Source organism: Lolium perenne, chromosome 7 (assembly GCF_019359855.2).
Source record: "Lolium perenne isolate Kyuss_39 chromosome 7, Kyuss_2.0, whole genome shotgun sequence".
NCBI lineage: Eukaryota > Viridiplantae > Streptophyta > Magnoliopsida > Poales > Poaceae > Lolium > Lolium perenne.
In genome coordinates this window covers 265,323,963-265,340,456 of record NC_067250.2, presented here as the reverse complement: position 1 = coordinate 265,340,456, position 16,494 = coordinate 265,323,963, and the positions used below count along the sequence as shown (strand labels likewise).

Below are 16,494 nucleotides of genomic sequence, written 5' to 3'. Positions count from 1 at the left end.
AAGGTGAGAGAGAGAGGGGAGGAGGGTGACATGGTGAGCATGGTGGTGGTGACCAAGGGGATGGCATGGCCATGGCATGGATCCTCTATGCATTTTTCTTGGTCTATGAGTGCAACGCAAGCTTAGGTGAGGTGAGGCCAAGGTATGTGACATGGTTGACAAGGCTAGAGAGAGCTAGAGCATGCACAAAAGATCATGGCCAACATGTGTGACATATGCCATGACATAGGGAGAGAGATTGTGTCATGGTGAGCATGACTAGGCAATGTGATGTCATTGGTAGTTGTTGGAGTACAAGGTGTATAGATGAGCACAAGAAAAAGGGGAGTGAGGTGGGGAATAGTGGATAGAATAGTGGTTGTGCTTTTTATTCAACTATGTGATCACCATATGTGAGATGCAATGGTCTCATTTGACTTTGAATTTGGCCAAAATACTTTATGGCTGTGATATAAATAATGTTTGGCATCAATTGGTGGTCTTGGTTTGCAATTTGGAGTTGGTTTGTGGAAATTCCAAAATTTGGGGCAATCTAGAATCTGTTTCAAAGTTGCCACTTTGCATGCTTATATTAAGAGTTCGACTTTGAATCAGCAAGGTTGACTTTGACCAAGTTGTTCAATTTTATGAGTACAATATATCTGGGCAAAAATATTAGAAAGTTTAGTTTAAAAAAATTAACCAAAGGGGCTTAAAGTAGGTAACATGTTAAAAGTGGCAGATTTGACCATTAGCATATGTAACTTAGATTTTCATTTTTTCCGTTGATTTGTGTTGCTTTTCTTTGACCCAAATTGTATTGTTTTGTGTTCAAATGGTATAATGTTGTGTTTAAGCAATTCAAACAAAGAAAGTGGGGCATTTGCTCAAATTTACAAATTGGCCATACACTCACATATGTCTCTCTCCTATTTGATTTTTATTTTCTTTCTATTTTTTTTCACTTTGGATTTGGCTTGCTGAGTACTAGGTTGGGTTTGTTAAGGTTTTCAAACCATCTACGCAAGGTAGATCATGACATAGGCCTATATTCACAAATAGGGCCATAGGCTCATATGTGCCTCTACTTCTAGTTTATTTTCTTTTTAATTTGTTTCCATTTGATCCTAAATGCATGGTTGTGGCTTAGGATCTATTTCAAATTCTTCAAACACACATTCATGGTATTAGCAAATATTCCATTCATTCACATAATAGAAAAGATTTTGGAAATAGGCAAGTTTTTGTTAACCCTAAAAATTGGATAGTTGAAATTATGGTTCTTAATTGTTTTAAAAATTTGGGGTGTTACATCTTCTTAGAAGTTTCTCCCTTTGAAGAGCCGGATGAGGCATGGCATGGTACGGTTGCGTGGTACGGTCGGGATGACCACACTAGCAGTCGATGAAGCATCTTCTTCCTCGAATCATTATTCCTTCAATTAATGCATTGCTTGATTTATTCCTAGTCTTCATTTATGGCTTGATTTTCTTCCCAAAATGACCTTTTCCTGAAAGTATCATAAAAACACAAGACTATGCAAGGTTCGTTGTTTTTGGCATTTTGCACGTTAGTTAGAAGGTGAAAACTAACGAATTCAAATAAAAACCATATGAAAACACCTCGGAAAACATGTTGTTTTTAGGAGCTATCAACTCCCCCCAAGCTTAAATGCTACTTGCCCTCAAGGGACATAGCAATAGAGAATGATAGCGAGGAGTCAACGCACTTACAAGATCTTACCAAGTCGAGGTGATATAAAATAATTGCCTTCACAAACCCTGAATTTAACCGAAATCATATCGGTTCCTAGCCACATGTAACTTGTCATCAATTAAACTATTATTTCCAAATAAATCTTAGACTTTTAGCTAGGCAAGTGAAGTTCAAATCTTAAGTCCTCTCTTCTTCTTTGAAGAGAGTTTAAAACAATGGCATTCCAAGTCATATGTGATGAGATGGTGTGAGAGCATGACAAGTAAAATAAAACATTAGTGTAACTTGGTCCACCTCCACATAATTAAATTTAGGCTCTCCAACACACTTTTTTTCCTTGTTTTTTAAGAACTTGCGCTCATTAGTAATTGAGATCATGCCAAAAGGTGTAAAGTTGAAAACCAAACTAAATAGACTTAGAAGGAACACTCTTGACCAACCTGGGCTCTATGTTTTGAAGCCATTTGTATGGTTTAACGATTTCTGAGGAGCACCTCAACTTTGTTTGCAACGATGTCCATGGAGGAGTTAAAAGAATTACCCTTTTTTTTTTGCGGGGAAGTTAAAAGAATTACCCGTCATAATATTTAGAGGCAAGTGGAATTGTCAACGGTATTCATGGTATATGCCAGTGGTGGAAGACACGTGCAAAGCATTTGTATGGTTTAGCGATTTCTCTCGTGGTAGATCATTTAGAGGCCAATGGAGTTGTCAACGGTATCTTCATCTGTTAAACCTGTGGAAATATGTTCGGTTTATCTCATTGGTGACTTGAACCACATCTGCCCTCTTTGCTTCACCCATCAAGAGTCTGCACTCTGCTCCGCATCTTCTCCTGACCAGCTCCATTGCACAGCAATTCTGGGACATGGTATTCAGCCGATGTCACCTGGTGCCAAGATCCAACATGGCGGCTGCTGTCTCCTTTGCAGAATGGTGGTCTGAACAGCTAATTGGGCTGAACAAAGACTCCAGGCGCCGTCTCAACTCACTTGCTACAATTGTTTCCTGGGAAATTTGGAAGGAACGGAACGATCGTATTTTTAACCAGCGTGCTTCACCTGCTACCCGGGTTTTTGGCAAGATCGTTGAAACTGCTTCAGACTGGTGTGCAGCTGGGAAGGTGCTGGTGATGATATACTGAATAGACCAAGAGAGACAGACTAATAAATAACATTCAGGCTTACACCTAGCTGTTTCCTGTAGTAGTTTTTTTTTGTCTCTCTTCCGGTGTTTTGCTGTTACTTTGTGCTTAGGCACGCTTGTACTGGAACTCTGTTTTTCCCTCTTCTACGATCAATGAAAACAGCAAGTCTGACTTTCATCAAAAAAAAAAAAGACACCGTGTAGCTTTGTAGCAACACAGATTTTACCTCAGCTTCTGCAAAGAATTGAGCTTTTGCTTAGAAATCAAAGGTAAACTCACGTAACAGCACTCTGCTTAGTCAATCTCAAGGCAGAAAATATTGGATTATTGATAATCAAGGACTAATTAAGTACTAGCTTTGTTTGCATCAGATTACACAGATATAAGCGCTAGTTAACACAAAACAATCCGTCCATCTCGTTGCTATGCGTCTTGGCCATGGCCATCGCATGCACCTGTCGCTGGTAATGGCAGCGGCGGCAGCGCGTGGAGCTCCCTGAGCACGGCCACCACCTGCAGCATGTTGGGCCGCTTGGACGGGAAGTCATCCACGCACTGCAGCGTCATCTCCATGAACCTCATCATCTCTGCCTCGTCGTCGCCGATGGCGGCCTTGAGCAGCTCTGGGTCTATGACCTCCTTCCCGGCGCCTTCCCTGACCTTCATCTTGACCCAGCCGACGAGGTTGGTGTCGCCGAAGTCCTCCTTGTCGGTGGGCCTCCGCCCTGTGAGCAGCTCCAGCAGCACGACGCCGAGGGAGTACACGTCGCCCTTGGCGGTGCAGCGGAAGCTCTGGTAGTACTCCGGGGGCACGTACCCGGGGGTCCCGGCGAGGGTGCTGACGCTGAGGTGCGTGTCGAGCGCGCTGATGAGCCTGGCCATGCCGAAGTCGGCGACGCGCGCCTCCATGTCGCCGTCGAGGAGCACGTTGCTGGACTTCATGTCGCGGTGGATGATGTGCGGGATGCAGTTGTGGTGCAGGAAGCACAGGCCCTTCGCCGCCCCGCGCGCGATCTTCTTCCTTTGTTCCCACGACAACGGCGCCGCCAGCGGGCCACCGTCGCCGGCGGGGTGGTGGAGGTGGAGCATGTCCTCCAGGCTGCCGTTGGTCATGTACTCGTAGACGAGCAGCCGCTCCTCGCCGACCTTGGAGTAGCCGAGCAGGGGCACGAGGTTCCGGTGCTTGATCTTGCCCAGCGTCTCCATCTCGGCCATGAACTCGCGGTCGCCCTGGTGGCTCAGCGGGATCAGCTTCTTGATGGCCACGATGGAGCCGTCCTTGAGCGTCGCCTTGAACACCTCGCCGAACCCGCCAGAGCCGATCAAGCTGGCGGCCGAGAAGCCATTGGTTGCTTCGATCAGCTGCGTGAAGGTGAGCTTCCGGAGCTGCCGCTGGAAGGTTGCCACGTTGATGCTCAGCGCCTCCTTCTCCGCCTTGCCCAGCTTCCACGTCGTCGCCGTCCGCGTTCCGTCCTGCAGGCTGCTCAGCATCCGAGCCTCCCGCATCTCCCGCCGCCGCGCGCGCACCACCACCGCCCAGATCGACACCGCACACGCCAGCCCGGCGGTGACCAGCACGGCCAGGATCACGCCGTTGGCCCACGCTGCCCTCGGCAGAGGCCACTTATTGTTACTGTCAGGTGCAGCGGTGGCGGTGAGGCCGGACATGCTCGCCCTGGGCAGCCGGTCGCTACACGGGTCCAGGGGCATGCCGCATAGGCCAGGGTTGTCGGCGTACTGGCTCGCCGGCAGCGTGCTGAGCTGCCCACGCTGCGGTATCTCCCCGGCGAGGTCGTTGTCGGAGACATCTATCTGCACCAGGAAGGAGAGGTTGGAGAATGATTCAGGGATACCTCCCTGCAGCCGGTTGTGCGACACGTCGAACACGCCAAGATTGTGGAGCCGGCCCAGCGACGACGGGATCTCGCCGGTGAGGTTGTTCCTCGCCAGGTCGAGCACCTGGAGCACCACCATGTCGCCGAACTCCTCGGGGATGGCGCCGATGAGGGCGTTGTACGACAGGTCCAGGTACTCCATCGTCTGGTACCGCGTCCATCCGCTCACCGTTGCGCCGGAGTAGAGTCGCGTGAAGTCGCAGCTACTGAGAGTGGGCACCTGGAGCAGCCGCTCAGGCCGGATGCCGGCGAACTCCAGCAGCCCGCCCACGCCCTTGCACGCGTTCCCCGCGTTGCGGACGAACGCCAGCGTGTTGCCGGACAGGATGCCGCTCAGCGGCGTCGACCCAAGCTGCTTTCCTAGGCGGCGAGGGATCTCGCCGGTGAGCCTATTGCTGTTCAGGTCGAGCCACATGAGGCTGCTGCAGTTTCCGAGCTCCTTGGGGATGGCGCCAACGAGGCTGTTGTTGGCCAGCTGTAGCACGGCGAGCCGGGACAGCCGGCCAAACTCCGGCCGGATCGTGCCGCTGATCCTGTTGCTCGTGAGCGAGATCCACTCGAGGCCGGTGCAGTTGAAGAGCTCCACGGGGATGTCACCGCCGATGAAGTTGTTGTTGAGGATGAGCGTGCGCAGGCTCCGGCATTGCCCGAGCTCCGCCGGAATCCGGCCATCCAGGTTGTTAAGCCACGTCATGAGCTTCTCCAGAGCCCGGAGCTGGCCGAGCTCCGGCGGGATCGCCCCCCTCAGGTAGTTGATGCTGAAGTCGATCACCCGCAGCCGCGAGCAGTTGGCCAGTCCGGGAGGGATCGAGCCAGTGAGGAGGTTGTCCGGCATCCGGAGCTCCTCCAGCGCCGCGCCGGGCGTGCAGAGCTCAGTAGGCAGCGCGCCGGTTATTTTGTTGCTGCTGAGGTCGGCGATCCTGAGGTTATTGCAGGCGGATATGGTGCTCGGGAGCGGCCCCGAGATGAAGTTGTTGCTGAGAAGCAGGGTCTCCAGAGAGGTGAGGTTCCCGAGCACAGCAGCCGGGATGGCGCCGGAGACGTTATTGTTGGAGACGTCGAGCAGACGGAGAGCGCGGCAAGAAGACAGAGACTCCGGGATCGAGCCCGAGATGTTGTTGCTCGAGACCACGAGCATACGCAGCGACGGGCACGCCCCGAGGCTGCCAGGGATGGCGCCGGTGAGGCGGTTGGACGAGACGTCGAACACCTCGAGGGCGGCGATGTCGCCTATCGACTCCGGTATCGTGCCGGAGAGGGCGTTGTACGACAGGTTGAGTGTTTGGAGACCCGCGCAGCCGGAAAGCGACGGCGCGATCGCGCCGGCGAAATGGTTGCCGGAGAGGTCGAGCAGGACAAGCGTCTCGGGGAACGACACTCCAGCGATGTCGCCAGACAGGTTGTTTCCTGCAACGTCGAATGTCCGGATGGTGCTCGGCACCAGGAGCCTACCGGGGAGCGCGCCGGTGAGGTTGTTCCGCGCGAGGCGGACGTCGGTCAGGTTGGGGTAGAAGTGCCCCAGCTGCATGTCATCGGGGAAGCTTCCGGCGAGGCCGCCGTCGGAGAGGTCAAGCGTCCATATCCCGCGGGGCAACTTGGGAAGGTCGCTGGCGGCGTCAGCACGGAGCGCCGCGTTCCCGGAGAGGTTGACGTGGCGCAGCGCGTCCATGGGTGTCAGCGCCTCGAACGACGTGCGCCCGGAGAGGCCGCAGCCGGCGAGGTCGAGCCTCGCAACCCGCCCCTCGCCGTCGCACGTCACCCCGTACCACGTGCACCACGTGGCATTGCCACCACCACCGCCGGGCGTCGTTTGCTGCTGCTGGTGCTGCCAAGACGAGAGCACGCTTCTAGGGTCCTTGGTGACGGACGCCTTGAAGCGCAGCAGCGCTCCCGCGTCGTCGGTTTCTGTGGACGCAGATGAGAAGACGGAGGTCGAGGAGAGGAGGAGGAGGAGAAAGAAGACGGTGAGAAGCATGCTATCCATTGCCATGGCAGGGAACCAGGGAGGAGACAGAAGGAGTTGTCATGGTCGCATGTTGCATGGTTTAGTAGCAAGAAAGGTGTTTGAGAGAAAAGTGTGTGCGCGCAATTGAGGCTTTTCCAGCGTAGAACACGCGATCGGAGATCTCAAGTTCCACCATTTTGCCTTGCTTTGCTTTACATTTTCTATTAGCGCGGAAATGACACTTTACGAGTCGCTAGTTAATTTATGATTGCACAATATACTAGAAAGTAAAGAACGTAATTTGTTAATTTCATAAGAACTAACACACTGGCCAGTGCACATGTATGGGCATCATTTTGATCGTTGAGGTCTTTTTGATGATACCACTTTGATTTCATATCACATTATAAAAATAAATATATTTTTTGCGAATAAAAATAAATATTGTTGTGTAAAGGCCAACCACCTAAAAGGGCATGTAAAATTCAAAATTTAGATTTCAGACGTTCGTTGGGTGAAAAAAATCAGTACTCGAGATTTTCGGATAAGAAATAGGAATTTAAAATCACTGCTCAAACTACTCAAATTTTGTATTTCTAATTGCCACAGAACCAATGGAGACACAAATCTGTTAACTAAGAGCATAAAGGTGCAACATAATTATAAATCTTACAATGTCCCCATATATTGATCAAAAGTGAAGATTGAGCTAAGTGGGAGACCAATCTGTGTCAAAACCCTGTATCATATGTGATGTAGAAAAATGGTAATGACTAGTGCCTTTCGCAAATATTATGTGCATAGAGTACGATTGCTTTTCCTATGGATCGTCCATGGGGAATCATGTGTGCACGAGGGAAAAGAAGGGCATGTGAGAAAGTGAAAGGGGATTAATTCCGTGGTCCAGCATAGATTAGGCTATTGGAGACCCCAAGTTCCACCTTTACCTTGCATAGATTAGGCTACTGGAGTAACATTTTCTAATTGTGAAGCAATGACACTTTAGGAGATATTCTTGAAAGTAACAAAGATTTGAACATCAAGCTACCTAGATGCAGATAAACTAATAGTCCACATGCACACACAATGCTTACTGCGGAATGGTGGGCATGCAAGATACTGAACTTAAGCTTCATCTCTGGCAGGCCAATGGCTTCAAAATTTGTTGAAATCTGTTCTCACTATTTTCTCCTAGAGGGAGTGGCAGTCTATATTTATTCTCACTATTTTGAAAAAGTCTATCAATTTTTAATGAGAAAATATCCCAATAAGACGGCTTTTGGGCATACTATTTTTTGCCGCACACGCGGGTCTGGATCAAGTAGCTTTTGTGTCATAGTGGATCGAATGATGCAGCTAGGTCTATCTCACAACCTGTCCATTACGTTTCCTAATGATGCAAAAAGTTACAGTACTATATGTGTGCTATTATGTCAAATCATATTTTCTTAAGTTGATTTTATATCAGTATGGTTATTATGACTCGCGAACTGAAATGCAATGCGGAAGTTCCCGAGGGCGACTTCAAACTTCTCTTCAGCAATGTCAGTCTGGCTTGTTCGGGAATACTCGGATACAAAGATAGCTAGAGCTAGCTCTTCGGTCGTAAATCTCTAGCCCTCTTGACTTTGTTGGAGTGATTGAGCATGAAATTACGTACCTATGGCCCACGGGGACTATTTATAGGCTTTGGCTCTTGGCAAATGACCAAAAATGCTCTTGGGTTGCTAAGTGCCGGGTTGTAATTGTGCTCACTGTTGGCACACTAGTTCATAGTGGACGAGGGATAAGGGTTGATGGAATTCACCCCCCCCTCTCGACTACAGTACCTGCCCCCTTTCTCCTCCTCGCTGGGCCTCTCCCTCCTGCTCTCCGCCAGAATAGCCAGCCGGAGATGGAGAGGAGACGGCGCCGGAGTAGTTTTTAGGCTTAGTTTTTTTTAGTTTTCGGTGGTTTGCCGGTAGTTTGGAGTAGGGTTCAAGATCCTCTGGATCAGATCTTGAACAGCCTGTGTTCGTGGCTCCATCTTCTCGAGCTCCGATGGTCGGAGACAGCGAGATCTGCCGCCCCAGGGATCTCCATGCATAAGATCCACAGCTGCTACCCCTGGATCCGCGTTGTTGGGCTTCCATCTCTTCCTCCTCTGGCCCCCCATGGTGGCGAGGAGAAGAGGAAGGATGGTGCCAGTACCTGCGCATCTGGAGGTACGCAGGGGTCTCCTCCAAGCCTGGCGTGTCGACACTGCGTCAGGCCGGCGCCGCTGGCAGACTCTGTTGTTCTTCCATGGTGGAAGACAGAGAGATCTGCTTCTCCGGCGCGCCCCTGCTTCAATAAGTGTCTTCGTCAACTCTGCTTGGGTGGCCTGCTTCGCCTTCATCTCCTCTTGGCTGGCCTCGGTGGCGAGGGGGAGGAGAGGATGTCTGCGACTGCGACGACCCTGCAGAGGCGGCGCTCGAGGTGTCTGGAGCGTGCAACCTCGGTAGCAGCCTCCAAACGTCGGCTAGCTCCGACCGTCGCTATCCTTGGCCATAGGGTTGGCCCTGCTGCGCTCGGACTTGATTCGAGCTTTCTCCTCCAGCGTTGGAGGTTCTTCTTCGACTACGGCGTGGTGATGAGCGTTGCTCCGTCCTCAAGTGGTTTCGTCCCCGAGGATGGAAGCGACGGCGACGCCGGTGTGTCCTCTTCTGTCGGCAATGGACTCGATCGCGTTTCTACGCGTCTCTACAGGGTGCTTAGTGCAAAAGATAGGGACTTGGTTGTAATTTTTCTTTTCCTTGAGGTCCTCTATGTAACTGTGCTCCCACCGATATAATGCATGCTGCAGGTCCTTCGGGACCTACCTTGTTCAAAAAAAAAAGATAAGAGTTGATGTATCGTCCATGTTAGACTTGTCCGCCCAATCCTCCATCATCTTGGGCTTGTCAAATTTTGCCTTCATCTTGACTTGTTGATCATGCCTTGGTGTTTTAACTTTTGTTGACTTGTGACTTGATAATTTGACCATGCAGAAAAGGCATAGGACTAGGCAGGATCTCTAAGTAAGACTATCTATAGTTCTATACAATCCCTTGACATAGCCTGTGGGCCCACTGGCCCGGCCGGCCAGGCTTAGTTAGGGGCTTAGCCCAATTAGCAGATTAGGGTTTCGCAGATTTCTCTTATAAATACGAGTTGTAATCGACAAGATCAATCAACAAATAAACATATTTTGTTGCCGACTCCCTCAGGAGTCGGAGTCCTAAACCTTAGCCGCCGCTCAGCCTTGCGCCGCCGCCTCTCCCCAAGCCGCGCGACGGCGCCCTGCCGCCGGCGCCCTCGCCTCCGCACGCACACCGTCCCGTCCTTCCCCTACAATCTCCGCCCTAGACCAGGTAGATACGCTGGTTCTACTAGAACCCCACCTATCAGTGGCAGAAAGTCAAGAAAAGTCAGGGATTGCTTTTTTGCAAGGGAAAAGTTGATCATATTATGACATGGTTCTTACAGAACAGTCCAGAACAAAGCATAAAATTACAACTAGGTCCTTATGGGCCTCGATGCTGTGGAAGACAACGAAGACGTTCCGCCGGCGCGCCCCCGCACCTCCTCCCCTCAGGCCTTGGAATGGGAGGCACCCTCTGCGGACGGGAAGTCGACGGTCCTCAGCTCTAGAGAGCCTCCGCCCTGCATCTTCATCGCCATCGACGAGCTCAACATCACCAACTTCTACCGATTTTGATTGGCCCAGATCCGCCGCTACCCAGCATCCGGCGAGGGACAACCATCCCCGCAGCCCCGACGACATACAAGGAAGACGACAAGGACGGTCGCTCTGCAGTAGCAGCACTCCACGAAGGACCACCGCCGAAGGGGACACCGCCCCAAAACACCACTCCAGCTGCGCCTCCACCTTCTCGACGTCGTCGGCTGGCTGGAAGCTACCCAACCCTACACTATGTACAGCCAAGATCCGGGGTTCCCCCACCCTCCCCCCACCGTAGCAGCCGGCAGAGAGAGAGGGAACCGGCGAAATCGTCGGCGGCGAGGTGGATTGGACGGCGAGCTCACAAATCGCCTCTCGGTACTGTAGCAGCGAGAGGATAAGGTCCAGGCTTCCTTAAAGTCGGGGATTGCAACATAAGATGATCCATGTCCATCTCACGAGAAAAAAGAATGGGTCAGGGACAAACATATCTCCACTTAACAAATATTTAAATTTCTTATATTTTTCAACTATCGCTTATTTGATGGAATTTGGTCCTTTTGGAGTATTTCTTGCCTTTTTCTGCATTTTTTCTGGAAATTTCGGGATCTTCGTAGAAAATTTTGACTTGTTGACTTTTCTGCAAGTTTTTGGGCCTCTTATTCATTTCAGTGACTAGGTTTTTTTTGCAAGTCCAGTGAACCCTGTAGAAAAAATAATGAAACGAGCCAAGAAAAAGCGAACGAGCCTATTCAAGGCCTACCTGAGCGGCTGGATTAAAAAGGGAAGAGGTTTGGACGGCATATTTGGGCTTCTAGCTAAGATCCACCTTGGGCCGAGCCCGATACTGGGACATGTTTAAGGTCAAGATCCAGCCACACAGCTCAGATCGAATGGTGCTCCGCTTCTCTTCTTCCTCCTTACGATTAAAGGCAAAATTGGGCTCCTCCCATGGAGAACCAGCTCCTTCTTTCGGCGTAGTTATCCATAACATTCTCCAGACTATAAACGAGGGCATGGGTGTGCGGTGGTGTCACCATTTTCATCGTTTGTGCCTTGTCGAAGAAGCGTGATGCTATTTTAAGCTTCGGTCTTGCAACCACAGCTAACCTACCTGGAGTTTTGCAATTCTCCCGTGTAATGTTTGGCTAAGGCTAATCAGTAACCAGAAGGTAGGAGTAGATCCTCCAGCCAACGTGGCGAGTCCATAATATGGGGCATATGCACTGCACTTCCTCCATTCCTAATTACCTAGCTTTCTGGGATTAGTTGAAGTCAAAATTGGTAATGTTTGTGATCAAGAATAGAAGAAAAAAAACCAGCATTCACAAACATCCACCAACACCAACACCGTATACCTTTTTTTACTTAAGCAAAGTGGAGGAGAGCAGCTACCTAGGCTCCTTTGATTGGAATGATAGAAAAAGTGTAGAAATAGAAACTATGGGATTATAGGATTGAGATGCCATGTCTACTTAAATCCTATGAAAATGAGTACTCTTTAGTTGTGTTAAAGGATTTTTCCAAGAAGTTTAAACTAATGCTATTTTCTTATGAAAATGCAATGTTCAGTCAAGCTTGCAGCATGAAAATAGAGGGAAATTGCATACTATGCTACTGTGCATATGCCCCAAAGTATGTAAGTGGGAGGAATTGTACTGGCACCACGTTGGCTGGAGTATCTCACTTACCCCGGATTTTGAGTTTAGTCAAAGTCAAACTTCATAAATTTGATCAAATATTTAGAAAAAACTGTCAACATCTATAATATCAAATTTATTGTATTACAATCGTCATAAATTATATCTTCAAACTAGCCAGCAATAACTATAGCCTCTTTGATTCGCAGAATTTTCAAAACATAGGGATAGAAAAAACGCGGGATTAGAGTGTCATGTCTACATGATTTGAAACATAGAATTTTTTTCTTAACGGAGTGTTTGAATCACAGGAAAAATAAAGGAATTGTTACATGAGGTTTGGGTGATGGAAAAATTTCTCCAAAATATAGTGCAATGCAATCCTATGAAAAAAAATTCTAAGAATCTAATCCAATGAATCAATCTATGCACATAGGAATACTCGCTAAGGATCAAACTCCTCCAAAATTTCTATGGAATTCCATTGAATTAAAGGAGCCCTAAAAATGCTGAAATGTGACAAGCCTTGTCATGTCCATCTCTCTTCAAAGGTCCAGGATCTAGCGAGAATGGAGCAGTTTGACATAGGACTGAGATCCAGTGACTTCACGTTAAATCTTTAACCCCTCCCATCTCCATCCAAGGGTGGACATGACACAAAGGCAACAGCTCTGGTACTTAGCAGTTTTGGGTGAGGGCGGCAGAAAAGTTGGGGATTCACGGGCTTCGTGTCTCTTCCGGAACCCTCCCGCAGCGCTGGCATGTTGGCATGTTAGGGGACTGCGCCGCTGCATCCGAGAGAAAGGGTCACTGGAGGAGAGGAGGGTTGGGCCGAGCAGCCGCTGGAGGAGAGGAGGAGGGACAGCGGCCGGAGGAGAGGAGGAGGGCCAGTCCGCCACCGCAGGACCACGCTGCCTAGGAGGAGGTCCATCGCTGCCAGAAAAGTCACCTCCGCGTCACAAAGAAGGAAAGTAGTAGAAAATCCAAAATTGGTAGCTCAACTTAGGTAGAAAGATATGCCTCATAAATTTCACAACTCAGCATATAAAATAGCCAACTCTCCCGAATGTTGTTTCTTGTTAGAGGAAGCACTTGATCATCTTGTGCCACAACTAGAGGATAAACTCAAAGAATTAGCTATTAATGCTGAGAATGGACAGTCCAGTGGCCAAGAAAATAATGGCCCAAATGTGCAGCAAGCAAATGACTTGTTCAGTTCTGCAAAACTAAAGAAAAAGGAGGTTCCTTCTAAAAATTTGAGAAGAAAGCTTACTTAGTTTGATAAGTTGCGCAAGGGGCGAAAACCAAGGAAATCTGCCGCACCAACAAAAAAAAGGGGCAAAGATAACCTGTGTATGTAATATGCCATTGTTATTCATTCCTAAACTAACGGGTTCAATTTTCATTGACATTGGCAGCAACCACCACCAAAGAAAGAAGGCATTGTGCAACCTCAAGTGCAAGTGAAGAATGATGGCACCAACAAAGGAGGGAGTCCCACAAAAGCAAATGAGAAGCGACAAGAATATGATGCAATTGACAGCTTTACCGAGCTCCTGACAGCTTCACGAGTTAATGAAGCTAATCTCTTTGATGATCTGATCTAGTATCTGCAAGGTTGTTTAGGTAGTATTTTGGACAGAGATAAGTAGAGTATTTTGAGGGTTAACTAGTCTTTTGTGGCCAAAGTGTACAAGTGAATGGCCTGACTTGTGTAGTCGAATGATTGTTCAACATTGGGGTTCTTGCTGTAGAATTCAGAGGTTACATGATACAGCCGTTTAATGTCAAATGCTATTGAATATCTATGTCAAATGCTACTCAATCTGACAATTTATTTTGCTAATAGTCCGTACTGATGAATCTGTCACTTCCAAATGCTGCTGAATCTGTCATAATTTTTGTTTCCATCCGTACTACTGAATCTTCAATTTGAAATGCTGCTGAATCTGTCAAATGTTGTTGAATCTGTCAAATGCTCTCCGTCGTTTCTAAGTACTAGAGCTATTACCTTTGTGCCATGCACACCGTTGGATGGAGATGGGAGGGGTAAAGATGAAGTCGCTGGCTAGTGGTATCTCAACAACCAAAAAACATAGGTATGTAAGTTAGGTCACACCATCTTCAGGGGCGCTTGTGCATTCATACAAAACTATCTTTCTAGTCCCACTTCTTAGGCCACTCGCTGTTTTGTTGATTTCTAACTATATAAAATGAAGGCCATCGAACTAAATAAAGGTTTGACTGTCCCTAGTTCATATAAAGCTAGATCTTTGTTCATGCCAAGAGGCATATGACCCCTCGCTTGCTGAATCCCTACACTATTTCATGAAGACTCTCTATAGCTTCAGAAATTTATTGACAAACTCTGTCACAAGTTCACAGCATCGTAATCGATTGATGCAACCATGCCATCTCGACACACATGTATGATACGATGCAGAGAACAAGCAAAAGTGAAATTCCATGCCGTGCCAGGTTGCAAACCAGGACACTGCCACGAGTCCTGCTGCCATAGTTCTCTAGAGACTTCACATCAAAAAAGACAACATAACCCAAAGCTAGTATAACACGTCGCACTACTGAGTACTCGCCACCAGATCAAGGTGACAGCAGCAGCACAAGCCGCCGTTGCCGCACCGATTATTATTATTCAGAAGAGAAAAAAAAAACGCTTTAGGGAAACAGAGAACGAACCATGGCGAGCGGAGGGGAACGCGCGCGATTCAGAGGGTTCAGAGCGCCTTGAGCATGTCCTCGGCGCTGCTGTTGGTGAAGGAGCCGCCTTCCTCGAGGTTGAGGACCTTGACGACGCCGTCGTCGGCCAGCAGCGCGTAGCGCCTGGACCGCACGCCGAGGCCCACCGGCTTGTCCGAGAGGTCGAGCTCGACGCCCATGGCGCGGGTGAGCTCCCCGTTCCCGTCCGACAGCAGCAGCACCTCGTCGCCGACGCCGAGGCTGTCCTTCCAGGCGCGCATCACGAAGGCGTCGTTGACGGAGACGCAGGCGACGGCGTCGACGCCCCTGGCGCGGAGCTCGGCGGCCCTGGACACGAACCCCGGGAGGTGCTTCTGGGTGCAGGTGGGCGTGAAGGCGCCCGGGACCGCGAAGAGGACCACCTTCTTGCCCGCGGTGAGCTCGCGGACCGTCACCGTCTGCAGCTCGCCGTCGGGGGCGTCGAAGTAGGAGAGCGTCGCGTCGGGAAGCCGGTCGCCCACCGCGATGGGCGCCGCGGCCGGGGCCGCGGTCGCAGACGCGGCCCGCGTCGGCGCGTTGCGGAGCGGGGCCGCGCGGAGGGGGGCGGCGGAGGCGAGGCGGCGGGAGGCGAAGGAGAGGGTGGACGAGGGGCGCGAGAGGAGGGCGCGCTTGATCCCGGCGGCGGCGGCGGCGGTGGCCGAGAGGGTGGCGAGGGCGGAGGTGGCCATGGAGGGTAGGTGTTGGAGGAAATTCTTGGTGCCTGTTTTGACTTTGGGAGGAGCGAGCGAGGCTAGTGTGGGGGATTTTGGAGAGTGACTCTGCAAAGCGGCGGGAGGTGGCCTTTTGCGGGGTGGGTGGAGAAGCCACGGCGGCGTCAGGTGGCCTTTGCGTTGCTGGGTTTTGGGCAAGAGCTACCCTTTTCACGACATTGGTTTTTTTTTTTTTTTTTGAACACGGAGCGCCCCGAAGGGCTTAGAAACTTCATTCAATCCAAACGATTGGGTGTACAACATATTAGAAAGGACCCCATGAAATAAAAAATTACATATAGGTACCTGGTATTTGCAGAAAGGGTCTCACTAAAAAGGAGGAAAAAGCAATCGAGCCCTTCTCTTTCCCCACCGACGAGCATGAGGTCAGCCATGTCGCCGTCGAGCTCCAAAGCGGGGAAGAAACCACTTGCTTCAAAACCGGTGTGGGATGCGACCGCCAACCTCATTAAGGGCTTCAACATGATGCTTCTAAAGAACTCCGATGCCACCTCCGCAGCATCGCCACTCTACATACTCCCTTGCCAGTCGCCACCATGACGCATGGAGCTCGGGGGAGAAGAAGAGGAGGCAAGCTTGAAGAAGCAGCGAGGCCATACCAAAGCCACGACGGAGAATACGGCTCGCCACCAAACACGAAGGGCCTGCCACGGACTCGGGGAGGCAAGCGTTGAAGATGGCAACTTTGGCGGACCCATAAGAGCTTATTGGAGAAGCCATCCTCAGATCCTCCCCAATCTTTGTCCGTCCACCATGGACGAGGTCGGAGAAGTGGAAGATCTGCACTTTGGTTTCTGCTCTAGCACAACCAAAGCAGATGACGAGGGGGGAAAAGGTTGGCCTTATTGTCGGAGATGCCACGCCGCCCCTTCGCCTCCTGCCACCGGAGAAGAGCAGCGACGAAGAAGAAGAAGGCTTGGACGGCCGGATCTGGCCAAGAAGATCCCGCCTCCTACTCCCAGACTCCACATGGGTAGAAGACACAACTCGAAACCCTAGGATACTATATACATCTGGCCAGGC

The 16,494-nt window shown here is 50.1% G+C and overlaps 2 protein-coding genes across 2 annotated transcripts; both read right to left on the bottom strand.

Annotated features, from left to right (window-relative positions):
• Positions 1-3,131: 3,131 nt before the first annotated feature.
• LOC127312722 (brassinosteroid LRR receptor kinase BRL2) lies at positions 3,132-6,819 on the bottom strand. The gene has a single exon (XM_051343267.2). It carries the CDS (start codon positions 6,725-6,727, stop codon positions 3,266-3,268), a length of 3,462 nt encoding a protein of 1,153 aa, XP_051199227.1. The 5' UTR covers positions 6,728-6,819; the 3' UTR covers positions 3,132-3,265.
• A 7,582-nt stretch (positions 6,820-14,401) lies between these two features.
• On the bottom strand, positions 14,402-15,528 carry LOC127312721 (peroxiredoxin-2E-1, chloroplastic-like). The gene has a single exon (XM_051343266.2). It carries the CDS (start codon positions 15,427-15,429, stop codon positions 14,740-14,742), a length of 690 nt encoding a protein of 229 aa, XP_051199226.1. The 5' UTR covers positions 15,430-15,528; the 3' UTR covers positions 14,402-14,739.
• Between the last annotated feature and the right edge of the window lie 966 nt (positions 15,529-16,494).